The 20,674-nt window shown below is 52.7% G+C and overlaps 1 protein-coding gene across 2 annotated transcripts in view; it reads left to right on the top strand.

The window, feature by feature from the left end:
- ELN (elastin) overlaps window positions 1-20,674 on the top strand; it is a 109,307-nt gene that overhangs the window by 80,768 nt on the left and 7,865 nt on the right. The window contains exons 24-33 of one of the 2 annotated variants that reach the window (XM_074974725.1): window positions 4,596-4,772; window positions 4,867-4,914; window positions 8,163-8,279; window positions 8,374-8,433; window positions 12,503-12,634; window positions 12,934-12,987; window positions 15,186-15,260; window positions 16,012-16,065; window positions 16,767-16,946; window positions 17,254-17,301. In XM_074974725.1, the coding sequence (XP_074830826.1) occupies window positions 4,596-4,772; window positions 4,867-4,914; window positions 8,163-8,279; window positions 8,374-8,433; window positions 12,503-12,634; window positions 12,934-12,987; window positions 15,186-15,260; window positions 16,012-16,065; window positions 16,767-16,946; window positions 17,254-17,301 (945 nt within the window). The remainder of the gene's footprint in view (window positions 1-4,595; window positions 4,773-4,866; window positions 4,915-8,162; window positions 8,280-8,373; window positions 8,434-12,502; window positions 12,635-12,933; window positions 12,988-15,185; window positions 15,261-16,011; window positions 16,066-16,766; window positions 16,947-17,253; window positions 17,302-20,674) is intronic. The other variant, XM_074974726.1, reaches the window with a different exon arrangement.

Consider the following 20,674-nt stretch of genomic DNA (forward strand, 5'->3'; position numbering starts at 1 on the left):
CATACTTTTGTTCCCTGGGGAGGAGTTTCCTGCTGAGGTACAAGATCGGGTGTTCCTCCTCCTCTACCATCTGCGAAAGGACGGCTCCTAGCCCTGCCTCCGAGGCATCTGTCTGTAGGATGAATTCCCTCTCGAAGCCTGGGGCTATGAGTACTGGATGGCAGCAAAGGGCTGTCCTTACATCTGCAAATGCTCCTTCTGCCGCATCAGTCCACTTTACTATATTATCAAATCCGTCAATGGCCCTGCTCTTGTGGAGAAATGAGGGATGAATCTCCGATAGTATCCTACTATCCCTAGAAATGCTCTGACCCGCTTTTGCGGACTGGTCGAGGCCAACCTTGTATTGCCTCCACTTTGTTCCACTGGGGTGAGGCTATCTGTAGATGCCTCCGTCTCAGCCTGGGGGTTGCTACCCTCCCCTGGCTCTACTTGGGGGAGTAAGCTCTCAGACCCGGGGAAGTCCCTACCAATTAAGACAGGGTAGGGGAGCCTGGGGACCACCCCTGCAGTCACCCTGGTAGTATTCCCCTGGATCTCAATCCGTACCGGGATTGTGGGGTAGAATTTTACGGTGCCATGAACGCACGTTACCCCTGTGTTTTTGGCCTGGGTTAGTTGATCTTGCCCCACCAACTTCTCCAAGACCAGCGTGACAGCACTCCCGGGATCAACTAATGCTATAGTCTCAATACCATTCATTTTTACTGATCTTATATACCCGTGTGAGGTCATTGCGACTCCTACAAGGCTGATTAGGCCACATTGCTCCCCGTGATCCCCCAGATTACATTGCATAGGCTCTTCCCTGCTGGAGCATTGGGCTGCTATATGCCCCAGTTCCCGACACTCGTAACACCGCCCCCTTATTCCGGTTGCCGCCCTCTGCCTGGGGCTATTTGGCCGGCCCCCCCAGCCCTCTCTTCCCAAACCCCCAGGTCACTTCTTGGCCACAGGCCATTCCTCGGTGTCTTTCCTCCCAGTTATGGTTCTCCTGGAGTTCTCGACAGTTCGGGGCCCTGGGTTTGAGGCTAACTTCCTGGTTTGCCGTGTCTCACCCCCTGGGGTCTGGAACAGTTCACGGGCTGCCAGCTGTCTTTCCACGAGGGAGACCAACTCACCATAGGTGGAGGGGTCATTCTGGCCAACCCAAGCCCGGAGGCCTGGTAGTAGCCCCCTCATATACCGGTCCAGTACCAGGAGCTCCATCATCTTCTCAGAGCTGAGGGCCTCAGGGCGCAGCCATTTCCGGGCCAGGTGGATCAGGTCAAACAATTGCAATTGGGGTGTCTTGTCCTCCGTATACTGCCACTCATGGAACCTCTGGGCTCGCAATGCTGTCATTACTCCAGATTTGGCCAGGATCTCTGCCTTCAGCTGGGAGTAATCTGCTGCAGTCTCCACGGCCATATTGTAGTAGACCTTCTGGGCCTCCCCACACAGGAACAGGGCGAGGATACCAGACCACTGATCTCGGGGCCAGGCCTCCCGCAGGGCTGCTCTTTCAAAAGCCAGGAGGTATGCCTCCACATCATCCTCCCGTGTCATTTTCTGTAGGCAGTAGCTGGCCCGTATGGTCCGGGTCCCATCGCAGTTGCGGTTCAGCTCCATAAGGGCCTTCATCTGGTTCACCAGCTCTTGCAGCAGGGCTCAGTCCTGGGCAGCCTGACTCATCAACAGACGATTAGTCTCCTGCTGCATCCGAGTCGCCTCCTGTTGGGTGGTTGCTTAGACCCGGGTAGCCTCCTGCTGGGCGGCGGTGGCTTGTATTAGGGCCTTGACCACGTCATCCATTTTAGGGATGGGAGGGTTTTGGCTAACCCTGCTTTAAGTCCCCAGTGTGTGATGGGTCTCGCTCTCTCTCTCCTTGGGGTGGGGGGGTTCAGGGCACCATTTCTTGCCCCTGAATTGGGGTATTAACTGCCCCACTAGTGTCCTAGAGGAGGGGAGCGGAGAGGGAGGGACCCGGGCCCGCCCTCTACTCCGGGTCCCAGCCCAGGGGCCCTAGGGATAGCGGTAAACCACTTGAACTAGCAGTTCCTTCCCCTGGGCTACTTCCCTCTTCTGCCCTTCAGCTTGTGGGGCTTCCTGCCCTCCCTCTGCACAAACCAGGTGTCCCTTTACCTAGGGAATTGGTCTTCTTAGCCCACTGCAGCACTTCTCTAAACTCTCCTCTGCTTCCCTCCAAACTGCTCTCTGCTCCAACACCAATCCACTCTGCTTCAACTCCTTCTCTTGTCTGATTGAAGCAGGAGTTTTTTATCAGGTGACTGGCTTCAGGTGCTCTAATTGGCTTCTGGTGCTTTAATTGGCTTCAGGTGCTTTAATTAATCTATAGGAAACTTTCTTACCTCTACAGGGAATAAGGCTCCCTTCTAACACTCTCCTGCTGCCCTCTGGCCCTGCTGTATCACGCACTATAGAGAGATATGCACAGCTGTTTGCTCCCCCAGGTATTAATCACTTACTCTGGGTTTATTAATTAAAAAAGTGATTTTATTAAGTATAAAAAGTAGGATTTAAGTGGTTTCAAGTAATAACAGACAGAAGAAGTAAGTCACCAAGCAAAATAAAGCAAAAACACACAAGTCTAAGCCTAAGACACTGATTACAGGTAATATCTCACCCTCAGAAATGTTCCAATAAGCTTCTTTCACAGACTAGACTCCTTCCTAGCCTAGCCCCAATCCTTTCCCTGGTACAGTCCTTGTTAGTTTCACAAGACATCTCAGTTGGTAAGCAGGGGTTTTCTCATGACTGGCAGCATCCTTTGTCCTGCTCAACCCCCTTTTATAGCTTTGGCACAAGGCGGGAATCTTTTGTCTTTCTGGGTCTCCACCTCTCCTTCTAAATGGAAAAGTACCAGATTTAAGATGGATTTCATTATCAGGTGACCTGGTCACATGTCACGGTAAGACCCCTAGTCTCCATTCCCCATGGGCTGGCCCACACATACACAGGAAGGCTTTCAAGTAACTAAGGCCATTTACAACTGATTGTTTCTGGACCACCCTTAATGGCCTCCACTTAATATGTTTACATCAGTGATACAAGTTTATATCTTATTCTCCTAACTTCAGATATAGAAATAATACATGCAAACAAATAGGATGAACACATTTAGTCAATTACAAGCTTTCTAATGACACCATACCAAGGATATTTAGTATAAAGCATATTCCAGTTATGTCATATTCATAAGCATATTTCCATAAAGCATATGGAGTGCAACATCACACCCTCCTTTGAACTTACTGCCATAGTCTTGGACACTGTCCATGGCGGAGGCAGTACATGTAAAATCCCTGTTAGTCTCTGGGCCTCAGTTTCTTTGTCTTTTAAGTCCAGGGTTTGCTGATGGGTGGCCTTTTCTTTGTCAGCCTCCAGCTGCCTGAGTTCATACATAAGGGCCTTAGTTCCCAGCTCATCAAAGGAACTCTGTACCATGAAAGCAGGGAGAGAAGGGCCATGGGGAATTCCTGGTATAGAGGGAATCTGTAATGTGCAAGGCTGGCTGAGTTGACTCTGCTGCCCGCAGCTGGCTCTGCCATCTGGTGCTATGCAAGGCAGGGAGCATGTTGGGGGAGAAGAAAGGGGGTGTCAGGTGAAGGAGGGGAGAGACACTTCGGGTGAGGGAGAGAAGAGGTGAAGGAGGGGAAGGGTTATCAGGTAGAGGGGTATGTTGGAGTGGAGGAGGGGCTGTCAGCAAGGGAGGGGAAAGGAATGTTGGGGTGGAGGAGGAGGTGTCAGATGAGGGAGGAGACAGGGGGTCAAAGTGAGCAAAAGGAGGGCATCTCCCAGAGCTAGGTTCTGCTACAGATGATTTCCCACTGGTACTTGGCCCCAGAGGGGCCTATCACCAGCAATGTAAATTAAAGTTTCCCCCCCTGCACCTTATCTTAGTCTGGGGCCAAGTGCTGAGGATCTGGGAACAAAGACTGGCCCCCGTTGGCCTCCCACATTGTCTGCGCTCTGACTGGGCCACATAGTTGCCTTTGTCTCCTTGACTGTATTCTCCTCACATGCTAAGACCATGCTAAACAGCATACTGCTATCCTTAATACTTTCCTGACTGCATTCCATATCAGCCCTTCCATGACTTTGCCTAGGATCAATGTCAGGCTACCTGGCCTATAGCTACCCAGATCATCCCACTTTCCCATTTGAATACTGGCACACATTGGCATTTTGCTAGTCTTCTGGGACTTGCCCAGGTTTGAAGATTTATTACATAGCAATATCAACAGCTCTGGAACCACCTTGGCCAGCTCTTTTAAAACTCTTGGGTGTAAATTATACAATCTGAAATATTTGTATAACTTTTTCAGTTGCTTTTTAACATCCTCCCTTGTTCCTGCTGGAGTAGAAGATGTTTCATCCCCCTGGAGAATGAATTCCTGTCCCATCGTACTGTATCTCTAGTATATTGCTGAGATGAATGGGCAGGATGGCGCAGGATGTTTACAGTGCCCCTTCCTTTGGTGTGTCTGACATGATGGGAGCGCACAGCAGTGGAATAGCACTGGCCCGGCTCCACTGGGCACTTAGGGTATTTGCGTTGACCGGGACTGGGTTTCTCTCCTCTAACTCTGCAGGAGCGGCTGGTGTTGGAGGCCTGGTGCCCGGTGTCGGCGCTGTCCCTGGCTTGGTGCCCGGAGTCGGCGCTGTCCCTGGCTTGGTGCCCGGAGTTGGCGCTGTCCCTGGCTTGGTGCCCGGTGTCGGCGGTGTCCCTGGCGTGGTGCCCGGTGTCGGCGGTGTCCCAGGAGTTGGAGGTGAAGTTGCACAATTCGACTGACCGATGGGCCTGTGGGGTTGTGTTCTCCCCGTCTCAGAGCCCTGACTCTCTCTCTACTGTGTCCCAAACAGCTGGAATCCCAGCCGGAGTGGCAGCAGCAGCAAAAGCCGCCAAGTACGGTAAGCTGGCTCCCTCCCCCTTCTCCCTCCGTGCAGCCCATGGTGATGGGGTGCCCGCCTGTCACTCCTGGAAGTGTGTAGCTACTTGGATCTGAGCCCAGAGACAGTCTGTCCCTTTGGGAGCAATCAGTGGAGCCACTGGCATGTCTGGGATATATTCACATCCCTCCCCTCCCCGTTCCCCATGGAGCTTCACCCTGTCCTGCAGCACGTGGCATAGAGAGCTCCTGCCTGAGGTCCACTGGCAATGGGGCGCACGGTGGCCAGCAAGCGAGTTGGGAGCCCAGCTCCGACTACAAGCCAGGCTCCCTGCAGCCAGTAGAAAGCATGGGGAAGCTTCAGACAGTGTGACAGTGCAGAGCGCATTCCCCTGTTACTCTGGGCAGGCTGCTGCCCCACGGCTCAGTTTGGAGGGCTGTGGGTGAAGCCGTTTGGGATGTGCTGCTCAGTGAATTCCCAGAGCCCCTTGCCAGGTCCCGGGGCATGTTCTTTTCAGCTCTATCATCAGCCTGTGTGAATCCACTTCATACATAATGGCCTCAGTTCCCAATCTGTCAAGCGCACACTGCAGCATGCAAGAAGGAAGAGAAGGGCCATGGGGAATTCCTGGTATAGGGGGAATCCGTGTGGAGGAAGGCTGGCTGAGTTGGCTTCGCTGACCTCAAGCCGGCACTGCCATCTGATGCTGAGTGACGCAGGGGGTGTGTTGGGGGAGAGGAAAGTGGGTGTCAGATGAAGGTGGGGAGGGTCACTTCGGGTGAGGGAGAAGAGACAGGTGTAAGAGAGGAGGGCTGTCAAGTGAAGGAGGGGAGGGGTGGTCCGGGGGAGGGGCATTTTGGAGTGGAGGGGGGATGTCAAGTAGGGAGAAGAGCGGTGGTCAGGGCAAGGGAAGGAAGGGTGTCTGCCAGAGCTAGATTCTGCTACAGGTGTTTTCCCACTGGCACCTGGTCCCAGAGGGACCTATCGCCAACAGTGTAAATTAAAGCACCCCCCTGCAGTTTAACTTCGTCTGGGGCCTAGTGCTGAATACGTGGAGATACGGCTGGCCCCTGTTGGCCTCCCGATCTGTCTTCATTCTGACTGGGCACCGTTGGGACGGGTTGGATCACGGAAGCCCCCTTTGGGACTGCCACCTGATGTGCCGAGACTACCTCCGAGCCCGTTTTCCCTGCCAGCATGGAGCTTCAGAGCCTGCCTGGTTGTGTCAGACATGCTCGCCTGCTACAAACACAGACCCAGGTCTGAACCACGTCCCCCAAAAGCTGCAGGTTTAACTGAAAACAGCTTAAGAAGTGTTCCTGTCTCCAACACTCAGATACCCAACTCCCAGTAGGGTCCAAACCCCAAATAAATCCATTTTACCCTGTATAAAGCTTATACAGGGTAAACTCATAAATTGTTCGCCCTCTATAACACTGATAGAGAGATATGCACAGCTGTTTGCCTCCCCCGCCGGTATTAATACATACTCTGGGTTAATTAATAAGTAAAAAGTGATTTTATTAAATACAAAAAGTAGGATTTAAGTGGTTCCAAGTAATAACAGACAGAACAAAGTGAATTACCAAGCAAAATAAAATGAAACATGCGAGTCTAAGCCTAATACAGTAAGAAAGTGATTACAGATGAAATCTCACCCTCAGAGATGTTCCAGTAAGCTTCTTTGGCAGACTAGCCTCCTTCTAGTTTGGGTCCAGCAATCACTCACACCCCCGTAGTTACTGTCCTTTGTTCCAGTTTCTTTAAGGCATCTCCTTGGGGCGGAGAGGCCATCTCTTGAGCCAGCTGAAGACAAAATGGAGGGGTCTCTCAGGGCTTTACATAGTTTCTCTCTTGTGGGTGGAAACCCCTTCCTCCCCCTGTGTAGAATTCCCTCTACAAGATGGAGTTTTGGAGTCACCTGGGCAAGTCACATGTCTATGTATGACTTAGTTCTCTACAGGAACGTTCCAAGGAAAGTTCAGATGTGGATTGGCATCTATCAAAGTCTGTTGTCAGCTTAAGTGTTTCTTGATTGGGCACTTACTGAGAATAGTCTTTTCTCAAGAAGCTAACCAAATGCTTCACTGAGGCTACTTAAAATCAAACAAGTACACAGCCAATATTTATAACTTCAAATACAAAAATGATACATGCATGCAAATAGGATGAATACATTCAGTAGATCATAACCTTTGCAGAGATATGTTACATGGCATATGTAGCATAAAACATATTCCAGTTATGCCATATTTACATTCATAGGCATATTTCTATAAAGCATTATGGGGTGCAACGTCACAACTGTAAAGGATCCAGACCTCTCTTTAATATCCACATTATTCTCTTTGTCACCCAGACTTGTATTCTCCTCACAAACAATGCCAGGCTTTTTTGACAGGACCTGTTGTCTGGAAGAGCATGCTAAATGCCATGCTGCTATCCTTAATACTTTCCTGATTGCATTCCGTATCAGCCCTTCCATATCTTTGCCCAGGATTGATATCAGGCTATGTGGCCTATATCTACCCAGGTCATCCCACTTGCCCATTTGAGTACTTGCACACATTGGCATTTTTCTAGTCTTCTGGGACTTGCTCAGGTTTCCAACATTTATTACATATCAACATCAATGACTCTGGGACCTCTTCTGCCAGCTCTTTTAAAACTCTTGGGTGCAGGTTTTCCAGTCCAGCAGATTTGTATAACTTTAGCAGTTGCTTTTTAACATCCTCCCTAGTTCCTGCTGGAGTAGAAGATGTTTCATCCCCCTGGAGAATGAATTCCTATCCCATCAGACTGTCCCTCTAGTGTAGAGCTGAGATGAACTTGCAGGATGTTTACAATGCCCCTTCCTCTGGTGTGTCTGACATGATGGGAGCGCACAGCAGCAGAATTGCAGTGGCCCAGCTCCACTGGGCACTTAGGGCTTGTCTACATTACCCGCTGGATTGAGAGGCAGCGATCGATCCAGCAGGGGTCAATTTATCACGTCTAGTCTAGATGTGATAAATCGACCGCCAAGCACTCTCCCGTCAACTCTGGTACTCCACCAGGGTGAGAGGCACAGGAGGAGTTGATGGGAGAGCGTCAGCCATTGATTTACTGCAGTGAAGACACCACGGTAAGTAGATCTAAGTACGTTGACTTCAGCTACGTTATTCAATTAGCTGAAGTTGCGTAACTTAGATCGATCCCCGTCCCTAGTGTAGACCTGGCCTTAGAGTTTACGTTGAGTGGGACTGGGTTTCTCTCCTCTAACTCTGTAGGAGCGGCTGGTGTTGGAGGCCTGGTGCCCGGCATCGGCGGTGTCCCTGGCCTGGTGCCCGGCGTCGGCGGTGTCCCTGGCCTGGTGCCCGGTGTCGGCGGTATCCCAGGAGTTGGAGGTGAAGTTGCATGATTGGACCTGTCGCTGGGCCTGTGGGGTTGTGTTCTCCCCGTCTCAGAGCCCTGACTCTCTCTCTACTGTGTCCCAAACAGCTGGAATCCCAGCAGGAGCGGCAGCAGCAGCGAAAGCAGCAGCGAAAGCAGCAGCCTATGGTGAGTCAGCTCCTCCTCTCTTACTGCTCTGCAGCTTTGCCCTTTCCCCAGGGCTTCCTGGTTGCAGGCCAGAGTCCTTTTTGCTGGCATCTGTAGCCTTCTGGCATCACTGGCATCTGTTAGTTCAGACAGGCCATCGTGCAGCATGGAGCGCAGACGGAGACCGGTCCATGCTGCGCAGCAGGATACGAGGGTCCCATGGCACAGGGAGTGCCCAGCCTGCACTCCCCTTACGTGTCTCCAATGACACCAGGCACCGCAGAGACCTTTGCAGACCTACCCCTGCTGTACCAGAATGTGAAACTGAATTCTACTGTTCAGCCAGTAGGTGGAGCCCAGTGTCACTTATCTTATCTGCCAGGTCATAGCTAAAGTAAGGCAGAGCACTGAAAAGTCTTGGAGTGAACCCATCTCCAGTGTATCTCTCTGGGAAGGAAGCACCGCAGCCAATCCATATCGGGTAGTAGCAGCCCTGCAATTTACCATCTACAAGAAGTACATGACATGGTGTTGGAAGTAAACTAGCGCCAGAGGAGAACAGAAACAGAAGGAAAACAGCAGCAAAGGTTGCAAACAGAAGGAACAAAAGCAACAAAGGTTGTGGGATCTCATCAACATGCAGTTCTTCTCTGCCCTTCAGAATGGCCAGACTGGAAGCCACATTTTTCAAAATTTTGCATTGCTATGAGACTCCATAAGGAAACTGGGGATATTCCAGTATCAATATTAATTGATGCTGTGGGAAGCAGACAGAGCATATCTTTAAATCTTTTACCTTTACTGCAGACAGTCAAAAAGATAACTAGGAAAGGGTTCTGGCTATGTCCGATGCATACTGTATACCTCAGAAAAATGTAGTTTATGAAAGAGCATGTTTCCACCAGAGAATTCAAGAACCAGGAGAAAATGTTTAATGTTTTATAATAGCTCTGCATGTACTAGCCGACAACTGATTTTGGGAATGCAGAACATGAAAATGTCAGAGACAGGCTGACTACTGAGTCAACAGACAACTACAGCGACAGGAATGGCAATTAAAGGCAGATTTAAACCTACTCACAGCTACTCAGAGAGCAAAGCAGGCTGAGCTTGTCAAAAAGTAGCACAAAAGGCAGGAGCAACTTGAAACATCTGAAAGTATCTTAGAAGCTGTAAACAGACACAGCATGAGTTGAAAAGGCACCAGAGCCCTGAGGCTATGAGGGAGTCCCAGGGAAACTACAACGCCTTTCAGACAGAATGTACAAGACATGGAAAAATTCACAGTCCATCAGATTTATATTTAGTCAAAGGCACAAGGTATAATAAATGCACCTGTAAATAATATGGACATTTTGTAGCTGTTTGCCATCCCAAGGCAGTCAGGGAGTTGACTAACATTACAGATGATCACATGCCATTGTTAATACAATATATCGTGTGATGACAGCCTGGAGAATGAAACACAATATTCATGGGAAGACTATTAACTTTAATATTAACTCAGGAGCAGATGTGACCAGCATCTCAGAAGGGATTTACAATCCCCTTCTGCCCCTCCCAGAGCTGAAATCAGCTGACACAGCTCTGACTAGCCCTGGGGGTATTCTGAACTGCATGGACCACTTTGCCACAGTAACCCAAGACCAAAGCTGTGCATTCAGAGTGCATGTGATCAAAGACCAAGAACCTTCTCAGACACAGCATGGCAGCCATGACAGGCCTAGCGAGAAAGGTGGAAGAACTCAGAGGATTTGATGATATTGGACTTTAGAAAAGAGATCCAGTACAAATAAACTTGAGACAATGGTAGATCATGCAGTGTACAGACACTCCTACCAGAGAGACCTTAGAAGAGACCAGCTGATTTATGCAAATTTAGAGGAGATCATTACCTAGTCATTGTGGACTATTTTTCCAGGTATATAGTGTGGCAAATTGCCAGCACTACTATGATGGGTCCCGCACTTTCTCTTCTTCTAGGGGAGGTTCAGGGCACCATTTCTCACCCCTGGTCTGGGGTATTAACTGTCGCACTAGTATCCCAGAGAAGGGGAGTGGAGAGGGAGGGACCTAGGCCCATCCTCTACTTGGTGTCCCAGCCTAGGGGCCCTAGAGATAGCAGCAAACCACTTGAACTATTTCAGAGTAACAGCCGTGTTAGTCTGTATTCACAAAAAGAAAAGGAGGACTTGTGGCACCTTAGAGACTAACCAGTTTGCATCCGATGAAGTGAGCTGTAGCTCACGAAAGCTTATGCTCAAATAAATTGGTTAGTCTCTAAGGTGCCACAAGTCCTCCTTTTCTTTTCACTTGAACTAGCAATTCCTTCCCCTGGACTACTTCCCTCTCTGGCCCTTCAGCTTGTGGGACTTCCTGCCCTCCCTCTGCTTGGGCCAGGTTTCTCCCAACCCCTTGTGTCTGTGGAGTCCCTCTGCTCTGCACAAACCAGGTTTCCCTTTACCTAGGGTCTTTGTCTTCTGGCCTACCACAGCACTTCTTCAAACAGCTCTCTGCTCCAACCCCAAACCACTCTACTTCAACTCCTCCAGCTGTCTGATTGAAGCAGAGGGTTTTTATCAGGTGACTGGCTTCAGGTGCTTTAATTAATCTATAGCAACCTCTCTTCCCTCTACAGGGAATAAGGCTCTCATCATCCTGGGGCTTACATATCTCCCCTCGATCACCCTTCTGCTGCCCTCTGGCCTGCTGTATCACAATAGAAATAGTGTAATTGAAAGACACAACATGTGTTATGGAGAAACTGAAATGCACTTTTGCTCACTTTGGTATTCCAGAACAACTTGCAATGGACAATGGACCACAATTCACTGCAGCAGAATTTAAGTCATTCTGAACAAAATATGCTTTTGTTCATATTACTAGTAGCCCACATTACCCACAAATGAATGGAGAGGCTGAGAGAGCTGTACAGACACACAAGAAAATCCTAAGGCAGGAAGATCCATTCCTTGGTCTTCTGAGCTACAGATCAACACCAATAGTGGCTACTGTATATAGTCCCAGCACAACTCCTGGTGAGAAGACAACTATGAACTACTGTTCCAACTCTGGAAAAGAATCTATCTCCAAAGTGGCCAGACATGAAGAAAGTAACCAAATTGGATACAAAGGCAAAAAGAGCTTATGGAACACTTTTACAACAGACATCACTCTGGGACCTGCTGGGTCTAGAAGCTGGAGATGTGTTTGTGTCAAACAGGATGGAGAAAAAGGAAGGACAACTCCAGCTGTTATAAAAAAAGAGAATTCAGCCCCCAGATCGTACATGATTGAGACCAACAGTGGAGAGTTCAACATCTAGAAGCGATCAACATCTACATTTTGTTCCTCAGAAAGAACAATCAACAAGCAAATTCTACAGATGGCAGATGCAGAATAAGAAGAAGATTCAAAGATTCCAAACTGACCAGAGACAGTTGTTACAACCAATGGACAGCCAGATGACCTAGTTGTTATGTATTCAGGTCATGTAATTAGAAAACCAGTACGATTCAGAGACACTGAACAATCTGATCTGTACTGGTAGGAATGTAGAATTTAAAGGGGGAGACATAATGGAATGCTAAATTGTACTATACTGATCAGCCACGAGTTAGCGCCAGGTGTAACATCCTTATCTGAGCAGGTCATAGCTAGAGCCAGACAGTGCATTAAAGGATCTCATGGAAGAAACATGGAAGAAACTGGTACAACAGTCTGACCTGCTAGTAACAGCCCTGAAGCCTATCGTGTACATGCAGTACATGACTGCTGCCTCTGCCAGAGTGGGGCACTTTGAACATTGGGACTGAGCACTTCACAGCATTCACTGTGCGTCACGTGGGTGAATGGATGGACATGAAAAGGATAGTGGGTGGGTCTGTTTTGGGATGGCTGGATGGCCCCTATCGGTGCCTGGTTATGGGCTGAGAGGATAATGGGGGAGTGGATGGCAAACCAGGATCTCCATTCATATCTCTCTAAATCTAATGGCAGGGCACCCTTTACAGCCATATCATGGGCCCCCGAGTACAGGGGGATACAGCCCTGCTTCCTGCCCTGGCCTCACCACTGAACCTCTCAACAGGGGCTGGACGCATACCAGGTGTGGTACCGGGAGTTGGAGGCTTGGTGCCCGGCATTGGTGGGGGTCTGGTGCCCGGCGTTGGTGCCGGTCTGGTGCCCGGTGTTGGTGGAGCCCTGGTGCCTGGCATTGGAGGTAACTTGTGCTTTAACTGAGAGATAGGACTTGCCACTTGATCTGGGATCCTCACTGCTGCAGTGATCTGTAACGGCCACTGCAGGGGAAGGAAAAGAGTCCCATGATGCCCCACTGCAATCTGGAGCATCCCCAGGTGCTGCTGAGGGTGGGGTCTTCCCCCTTGTCCCTGCGGTGGGAGAGCATGCTGCAGGAACAGTGGTTTTCTGAGCTGGGATACGCTATGCGGTCTGTTGGATTCCATCCCTGGGGAATGCATCTCCACCCAAGTCTCATTCTCCACACATTTCTATCCCCAGGTGTTGTCAGTCCGGCAGCAGCAGCCAAAGCAGCAGCCAAAGCAGCCAAGTACGGTGAGTCAGCTCTTCCTTCTCTGGCTATCCACAGTGCCCTGTGACTGCTGGCTCCCTGAGAGTCCCAGCAGAAGGGGGTCATGGCCAAAGCTGGGGCTTGGGGTTCCAGAAAATAGCAACCTCCCACCCAGAGCAGTCTGGGCTCTCCTAAGAAGGGGTGAGGCAGCTGCCTGAGCCGCATGTGAACAGAGCAGAAGTAAAGGCACGTGGTGAGTGCCATCACCTTTCCAGCCCAGTTGGGGCAGAGATTCCTTTGGGGGCGGGGAGGGGTGGTATGTGCTGACCACAGTGTGTGTAACCCACACACCTCCTGGGCTTGGGGCTCTGTCACATCTAGCGGCACCGAGACCCCTTAGAGAGAGAGTAATGAGTCTGCTCTACAGCCTTCACTAAGATCCATACGGCTCTTAGCTCATGCAGTAGCCGCTCATGAGGCCCAGGTTCAATTCCGCCTACTGGCGAACGGGGTCTGTCCATGTTACATATAAGACATGGGCAACCCAGCCCCTCGGGCGAGCACTAGCCCAGGACACATCGTGGATTCAGTTGGCAAACTCCTCTTCCCTGCACTGAGGGGTTGGTGGAGTCTGGAGAGCCCTTTAGGAAATAATGCAGCTAATTCCATCCACCCCTCCCTAAACAGAACCCCCACTATCCAATGCACCCATCCCCAAACAGACCAACCCACTGTCCACACACCTATCCCCAAAAGAGCCCTCCCACTATCCATGCAGCCATCCCCAAACAGACCCACCTACTATCCATCCACCCATCCCCAAACACACATCCACTATCCATCCAACCATCCCCAAACAGACCCATCCACTGTCCATACACCCAGCCCCAAACAGACCCTTCCGCTATCCATCCACCCATCTCCAAACAGACCCATCCACTGTCCATCTACCCAGCCCCAAACAGACCCATCCACTGTCCATCCACCCAGCCCCAAACAGACCCTTCCACTGTCCATCCACCCAGCCCCAAACACACATCCACTGCCCATCGACCCAGCCCCAAACAGACCCTTCCACTGTCCATCCACCCAGCCCCAAACACACATCCACTATCCATCCAACCATCCCCAAACAGACCCTTCCACTATCCGTCCACTCAGCCCCAAACAGACCCATCCACTGTCCATCCACCCAGCCCCACACAGACCCATCCAATATCTGTCCACCCAGCCCCAAACAGACTCATCCACCATCCGTCCACCCATCTCCAAACAGACCCATCCACAGTCCATCCACCCAGCCCCAAACAGACCCTTCCACTGTCCATCCACCCATCTCCAGACAGACCCTTCCACTGTCCATCCACCCATCTCCAAACAGACCCATCCACAGTCCATCCACCCAGCCCCAAACAGACCCTTCCACTGTCCATCCACCCATCTCCAGACAGACCCTTCCACTGTCCATCCACCCATCTCCAAACAGACCCATCCACTGTCCATCCACCCAGCCCCAAGCAGACTCATCCACTGTCCGTCCACCCATCTCCAAACAGACCCATCCACTGTCCATCCACCCAGCCCCAAACAGACCCTTCCACTCTCCATCCACCCATCTCCAAACAGACCCATCCACTGTCCATCCAACCATCCTCAAACAGACCCTTCCACTTTCGGTCCACCCAGCCCCAAACAGACCCATCCACTGCCCATCGACCCAGCCCCAAACAGACCCTTCCACTGTCCATCCACCCAGCCCCAAACAGACCCTTCCACTCTCCATCCACCCATCTCCAAACAGACCCATCCACTGTCCATCCAACCATCCTCAAACAGACCCTTCCACTTTCGGTCCACCCAGCCCCAAACAGACCCATCCACTGCCCATCCACCCAGCCCCAAACAGACCCATCCACTATCCGTCCACCCAGCCCCAAACAGATCCTTCCACTGTCCGTCCACCCATCTCCAGACAGACCCATCCACTGTCCATCCACCCAGCCCCAAACAGACTCATCCACTGTCCATCCATCTCCATACAGATCTCTCTCTCTCTCTTAATCAGTTCTTATACTGCACCCAGTGTTTTGCTGTCTGAGCACTGCTCTCCGTTACAATCCACCTGTGTGCTACTTAAAGGCCCCACACTTTCTACCTACCTCAGTCCTTGCCATCTTCCGCACCTTGATAGGCCCTGCGTTCCCAGACCACAGCTGCATTTCACATATCTAACCTTCTGCAGGAGCTGGCGGAGTCGGAGGCCTGGTGCCCGGTGGAGTCGGAGGCCTGGTGCCTGGTGGAGTCGGAGGCGTCCCAGGTGCGGGCAGAGTTGGAGACCATCTCATTCTATTCCAGTAGTGGATGAGTGGGTTCGGCTCCCCGGTACCATACGATAGGGTTGGCCAGTGATGGAGCTGAGTGTACCCCTACCCCCTTGCTGGTCTCTCTGAGTGACCCCTCTGCTGTCCGGCCTCCTGCCCCTCCCTGTCTGGGGTGGAGTCCTGCCATTCTCCCACTCTCAGAGTGGGATCTGGGTATGGCACCCCAGCTCTGCCAACCGCTCATTGCTGACTACGGTTCTGGCACGGGCTTGGGACCTGCCCGTAATCAAATGGGAGCTGGTGGAGTCGGCTGTGTCACAGGCAGGCAGCAGTGCCAGGCTGTGCTGGTGTCTGAGCAGCCCAGAGTCAGCGTCCTTCCGTCCCCCCCAGGCTCAGAGCCACTGATCCCACTGGCCCATCTCCCTGGGAAGCGGCAGCGCTGGGAGCGCTGGCGCACAGGGGGCAGGTGCTGGTGCCACCAGGTGATCTGAGCCTGCGCAGGGACGGATCAGACAGACGCAGGCTGCTCTGCCCCTGCGAGCAGGCTGGGTCCCTTGTGCCCGTGCAGACACGGCCAGAGAGGGAATCTGCAATGGTGTAAGGGGAAGAGCAGGAGGGGTTCAGCAGAGGCAGAGCTGGGCAGGGGCAGTGGTGCCCATGTTCCTGGCTGGGCAGAGGAGAGAGTGTGAATGAGCCGGGCTGTTCACCAGGGCAGAACTATAATCCCTGCCTCTCGCTCTCTTCCAGGAATCATCAGTCCCGCAGCAGCAGCTAAAGCAGCTGCCAAAGCAGCCAAGTATGGTGAGTTGGGCTTCCCTGGCTCTCCCGCTCCAGCCTTGGTTCTCCCCCACTCTCTCCAGCCCTCCTCCTCCAGCCCCGACCCTCCCTCCTTCCCTCCAGCCCTCCCCCTCCAGCCACAACCCTTCCCCCTTCCCTCCAGCCCTCCCCCTCCAACCCGGCCTCTCCTCCCCTTCCTTCCAGCCCTGGACCCTCTGCTCCAGCCCCAGCCTTGCATCTCCCTCTGTCCTTGAGGCCATGGAGCAGCAGAAAGCCCTTCCTTGCAGGGGGCTGTCTGAGCCCTGGTCTTTCTGACCTGGGTCTGAATCCCGACTCACCACAGGAAAGGCTGCTCCAGCCTCCAAGCAGCTAGGGCAGCCAAGCCTGCAGCTGGCAAGTGGCTCCTCCAGGCCGTGACTGTATCTGTGGCTGGTGCGGTGTGGGTTGCATCCTAGACACAAGACCCCGCCCAGCTCGGGTGTCAGGGCCCCAGTGCAGAGCGCAGGGTTGCTCCTAGAGGCCCTGCTGCCCATCGCCTGCCCTCACCCCCATGTGGAGCGAGTGCGAGGAGCGCAAAGGGCTACGGGTCTGGCCCACTGAATGGGCCCATGTCAGAGGCACAGAGACCCAGCCCAGAAATACTCACACTGAGCCTGCACAGGCTCCTTATGTCCCCTTCCATCCCAGCCTGTGCTTCTGGCCTTAACCCCCGTTCCTCTCCACAGGTGCTGGCATCGTGCCCGGGGCCGGCGGGGTGCCTGGCTTAGTGCCCGGGGCTGGCAGGGTGCCAGTCGCAACGCCTGGGGCCGGTGGGGTACCTGTTGTAACGCCGGGGACTGGGGGAGTGCCAGTCTTTGTGCCCGGCGCAGGACAAGTGCCAGGAACGGGCATTGTACCTGGAGCAGGTAATTGCATATCCTGTCACTCAATGGTGCTGGTTCCCATGGAACATGCATGGCTAGACTCCTCCCACAGCATGATGGGATGCCCCTCAGAGGGTATCTCCTGGGCACTGGGGCAGCTCTGGCACGGGAGCACCAGAAGGGTTGGGCCCTGCTGTGAGTAGTAGCAGGTGGCTCTGAATGTGAAGTGCAGAACAGTCACCCATGCGCCATCTTTCTCTTGAAGCCAAGTGAGGCGGGTTGGCGACGGACAGGCACCGGGTGCCATGAGGCTCCTGGGTCTAACTGCAGCACTCTTCTCACCCTGCAGGGATTCCTCAGCTGGGCGTGCAGCCAGGCGCCAAGCCTCCAAAGTACGGTATGCACCTCCCCACCGTGACCCAGCCAATGGCTCTTCTCTGCCCTCCACTGACTGTGGCCCATCCTGTCCACTTTTCCCCGGTGCCCTCTGTGTGGAGGGCTGAGGAGCTGTCCTGTCGCTCAGCGCAGACAGCCAGAGCCAACCACCTCTCTCTCCAGACTGACAGCAACTTCCGATCGGAGCCGCCAACATCCATCCTGGGAACCCTGTCTCCACCCACCAGCCTTGGCTTTGAAATTCTGCCCCCTCCTGCCCTGCACGGCCCCACTTGGGAGCTAGGGCCTCCAGGGCCTCGGCAGCTTCCCCATAGCCAATGCTCCTGCCCTGTTCCACACCCCTCTTCTACTGAAGGGAACGGGGGCAGACATAACATAAGAACGGCCATATTGGGTCAGACCAAAAGTCCATCTAGCTCAGGGGTAGGCAACCTATGGCAAGCATGCCTAAGGCAGCATGTGAGCTGATCTTCAGTGGCACTCACACTGCCCGGGTCCTGGCCACCGCGCCGGGGGGCTCTGCATTTTAATTTAATTTTAAATGAAGCTGCTTAAACATTTTAAAAACCTTATTTACTTCACCTACAACAATAGTTTAGTTATACATTATAGACTTATAGAAAGAGACCTTCTAAAAACGTTAAAATGTATGACTGGCACACGAAACCTTCAATTAGAGTGACTAAATGAAGACTCGGCACACCATATGCTCCAATACGTCTGTTAGTCTATAAGGTGCCACAGGACTCTGCCGCTTTTACAGATCCAGACTAACATGGCTACCTCTCTGGTACTTGGCACTTCTGAAAGGTTGCCGGCCCCTGATCTAGCCCAATATCCTGTCTTCTGACAGCAGCCAATGCCAGGTGCTTCAGAGGGAATGAATAGAACTGGGCAATTTACTGAGTGATCTATCACCTGTCATCCATTCAAAGCATCTGGCAGTCAGAGGTTTAGGGACACCCAGGACATGGGGTTGCATCCCTGAGCTCTTGGCTAATAGCCATTGATGGACATGTCCACCAGGAACTGATTTAATTCTTGTCTGAACCCAGTTATACTTTTGGCCTTCACTAACTGCCCTGGAAGGAGTTCTGTAAGTTCACTATGCGTTGTATGAAGTGCTTCCTTCTGTTTGCTTTAAACTTGCTGCCTACTAGACACGTCTTTGAGTGCCACAGAGCCAGTGCTTCTGCTTCCCCCCTTCAGTGCCACATGCAGGGAGGGGGTGGGGCAGGAGGAGCTGTGGATTTCCTCTCCAGCTAGCACTCCAGAACAGGCTTTGTTCTTTCCTTTGGCCGGAATTGGCCCCAGCTCCACTTCTGAGTTTAGCTAGGCAGGTTCTCATTATTTTGCCCCAAACGTGCATGTCGGAGCAGAACTGTATTGTTTTGTGAGTTCAGGCCTGTGAATTCTCTGCCTTGCATTAAGGAAAAATGGCAGAAGGCATTTGGGGTGAAACTGAGCATTACAGACTATGATCTGTGGCCACGAAACCACTGCAGACTGGCCAAAGGTTGCAGTGTCCACAGCAAGCAGGCAGAAATCCCTGAGCCCCTCACTGCTCTGCCTCGCAGAAAGAACTTACCTGGCAGGTGTGCAGGGCTGGGTATGTGCAGGGACCGGGCGCTTTCCTTCTCAGCCTGTAGTGCCATGGCACCATCAAGAGGCCAGTTCATTTTATGTTTCTAGAGCATTTTCCCTCTGTCTTCCTGGTGCTATTTTATTAAATCTTGCAGTGCATTCTTATCGGGATCATTGATGTAGGCTGTGTGTGCGCAGCAGTGTGTGTGTGTGTCTCTTAGTACGTGTGTGTGTGCAGGTTGTGTGTGTGGGTGTGTGTGCACGTATGCAAATCATGTATGCACATGTGTGTGTGTGTGCGTGCAGGTCACTTACATGTGTGCATATGTGCATGTGCAAGTCATGCCCGTGTGTGTGTGTGTGTGTGTGTGTGTGCGCATGCGTGTGTGCACACCCTTTGGAAATCCATAGGTTTAAAATCTTGTGACAATCCGGTTTCCTGTGACAGGGAACCAGGAGATACACCTGTTTCACACTGGAGGGGCTGGTCGTGCAGCGGTGAATGCGCTGCCAGCACGGCAGGGCTCAGAGCGAGGGGTTCTGGGCCTGCGATTAGGGCTAAGATTTTGTCATGGTTGTTTTTAGTAAAAGTCACAGACAGGTCACAGGCAATAAACAAAACTTCACGGGAGCTGTGACCTGCCTGTGAGTTCTGCTGTAGCGGCTCTCTGGTTTCCCCCCCACCCTGGTGGCTGGGCGCTGTAGGGTTCCCCCTCTGCCCAGGGCAGCTGGGAGCTGCAGGGTGACATATTTCCCAAAGAGAAAATGGGACATGCCCAGCCACTCGCCCGAGGAGTCCCCCACTCCCCGCTGTTGCTGGAACCCTGCGGAGGGCCTGTCACCTGTCGCTGGAACTTTGCAGGGGCCCCTGTTGCTTGTTGCTGGAGCCCTGCCAGAGCCCCCGTGGCTGCCAGCTGCAGAGTCCTGCATCCCCTGGGCTGAAGCAGAGAATGTCGGGGAGGTCTCTGGAAGTCATGGGTTCTGGGGCTCCTGTGACCTCTGTGGCAGAAACGTAGCCTTACCTATGATCCAGCAGAGGCACTGGCCTAGGAAAGTATGTCCAGTGAACGGGAGGAACGTGGCTGGTGTAACCATTTGTTCTCTGACTGACAGGTGTCCCTGGGGCTGGGGTCACAGGTGCCAGGGGCCTCCCAGGTATGCAGCTGCCAGAGATGCTGAGCTCTGTGGGCCAGGAACTCTGGAGAGGCAGGATTTGCCCCTGCGCTCTGCCCAAGTGTGCTGTCAGCATGGGAAAGAGAGGGGCTCTGCCCTCGAGCCCTGGTGGCAAGGCTTCCCAGAGCTGGTGGGCAGTCTGGTGCTGCAGGGCTCCAGTGCTCTCCCCTAGCACAGCATTGACCCTGCTCCCAAGCTCCCCTCTGGAGCACGGAGAGCCCTGGCCAGGGACCGAGCCCTCATGGCTGCAGGCAGGCATCCAGGACGGCAAGTAGCAATGTTTGACTCATCCCTTCCCCCTTCAGCAAGGGCTGAGGGCATCCCTGTCCCTCCGAAGCTGCCCTCCCTGGCAGTGGCTCTGGTGGAGTGTGGCTGGCTGCAGGCCAGTCCCGGGTTAGGAGCCAGGCTCATGGGCTATACAGGCAAGAGCGGCTGAGGGTGGAACTGTCCCAGGCCTGGCTTCTCCCTGTGCAGCATGGAATGGCTGGGGTGATCAGTGTGGGGTTCCAGCCGCTCTGGCTGTGAGCCCTTCACTCAGCACATGGCACCGACACCCCAGAGCCACCGCACTCCGTGCAGGAGCTGCAGCCCTTCCCCAGCCTCACCCAGTGCGTGGC

Source organism: Natator depressus, chromosome 17 (genome assembly GCF_965152275.1).
Source record: "Natator depressus isolate rNatDep1 chromosome 17, rNatDep2.hap1, whole genome shotgun sequence".
Classification (NCBI taxonomy): domain Eukaryota; kingdom Metazoa; phylum Chordata; order Testudines; family Cheloniidae; genus Natator; species Natator depressus.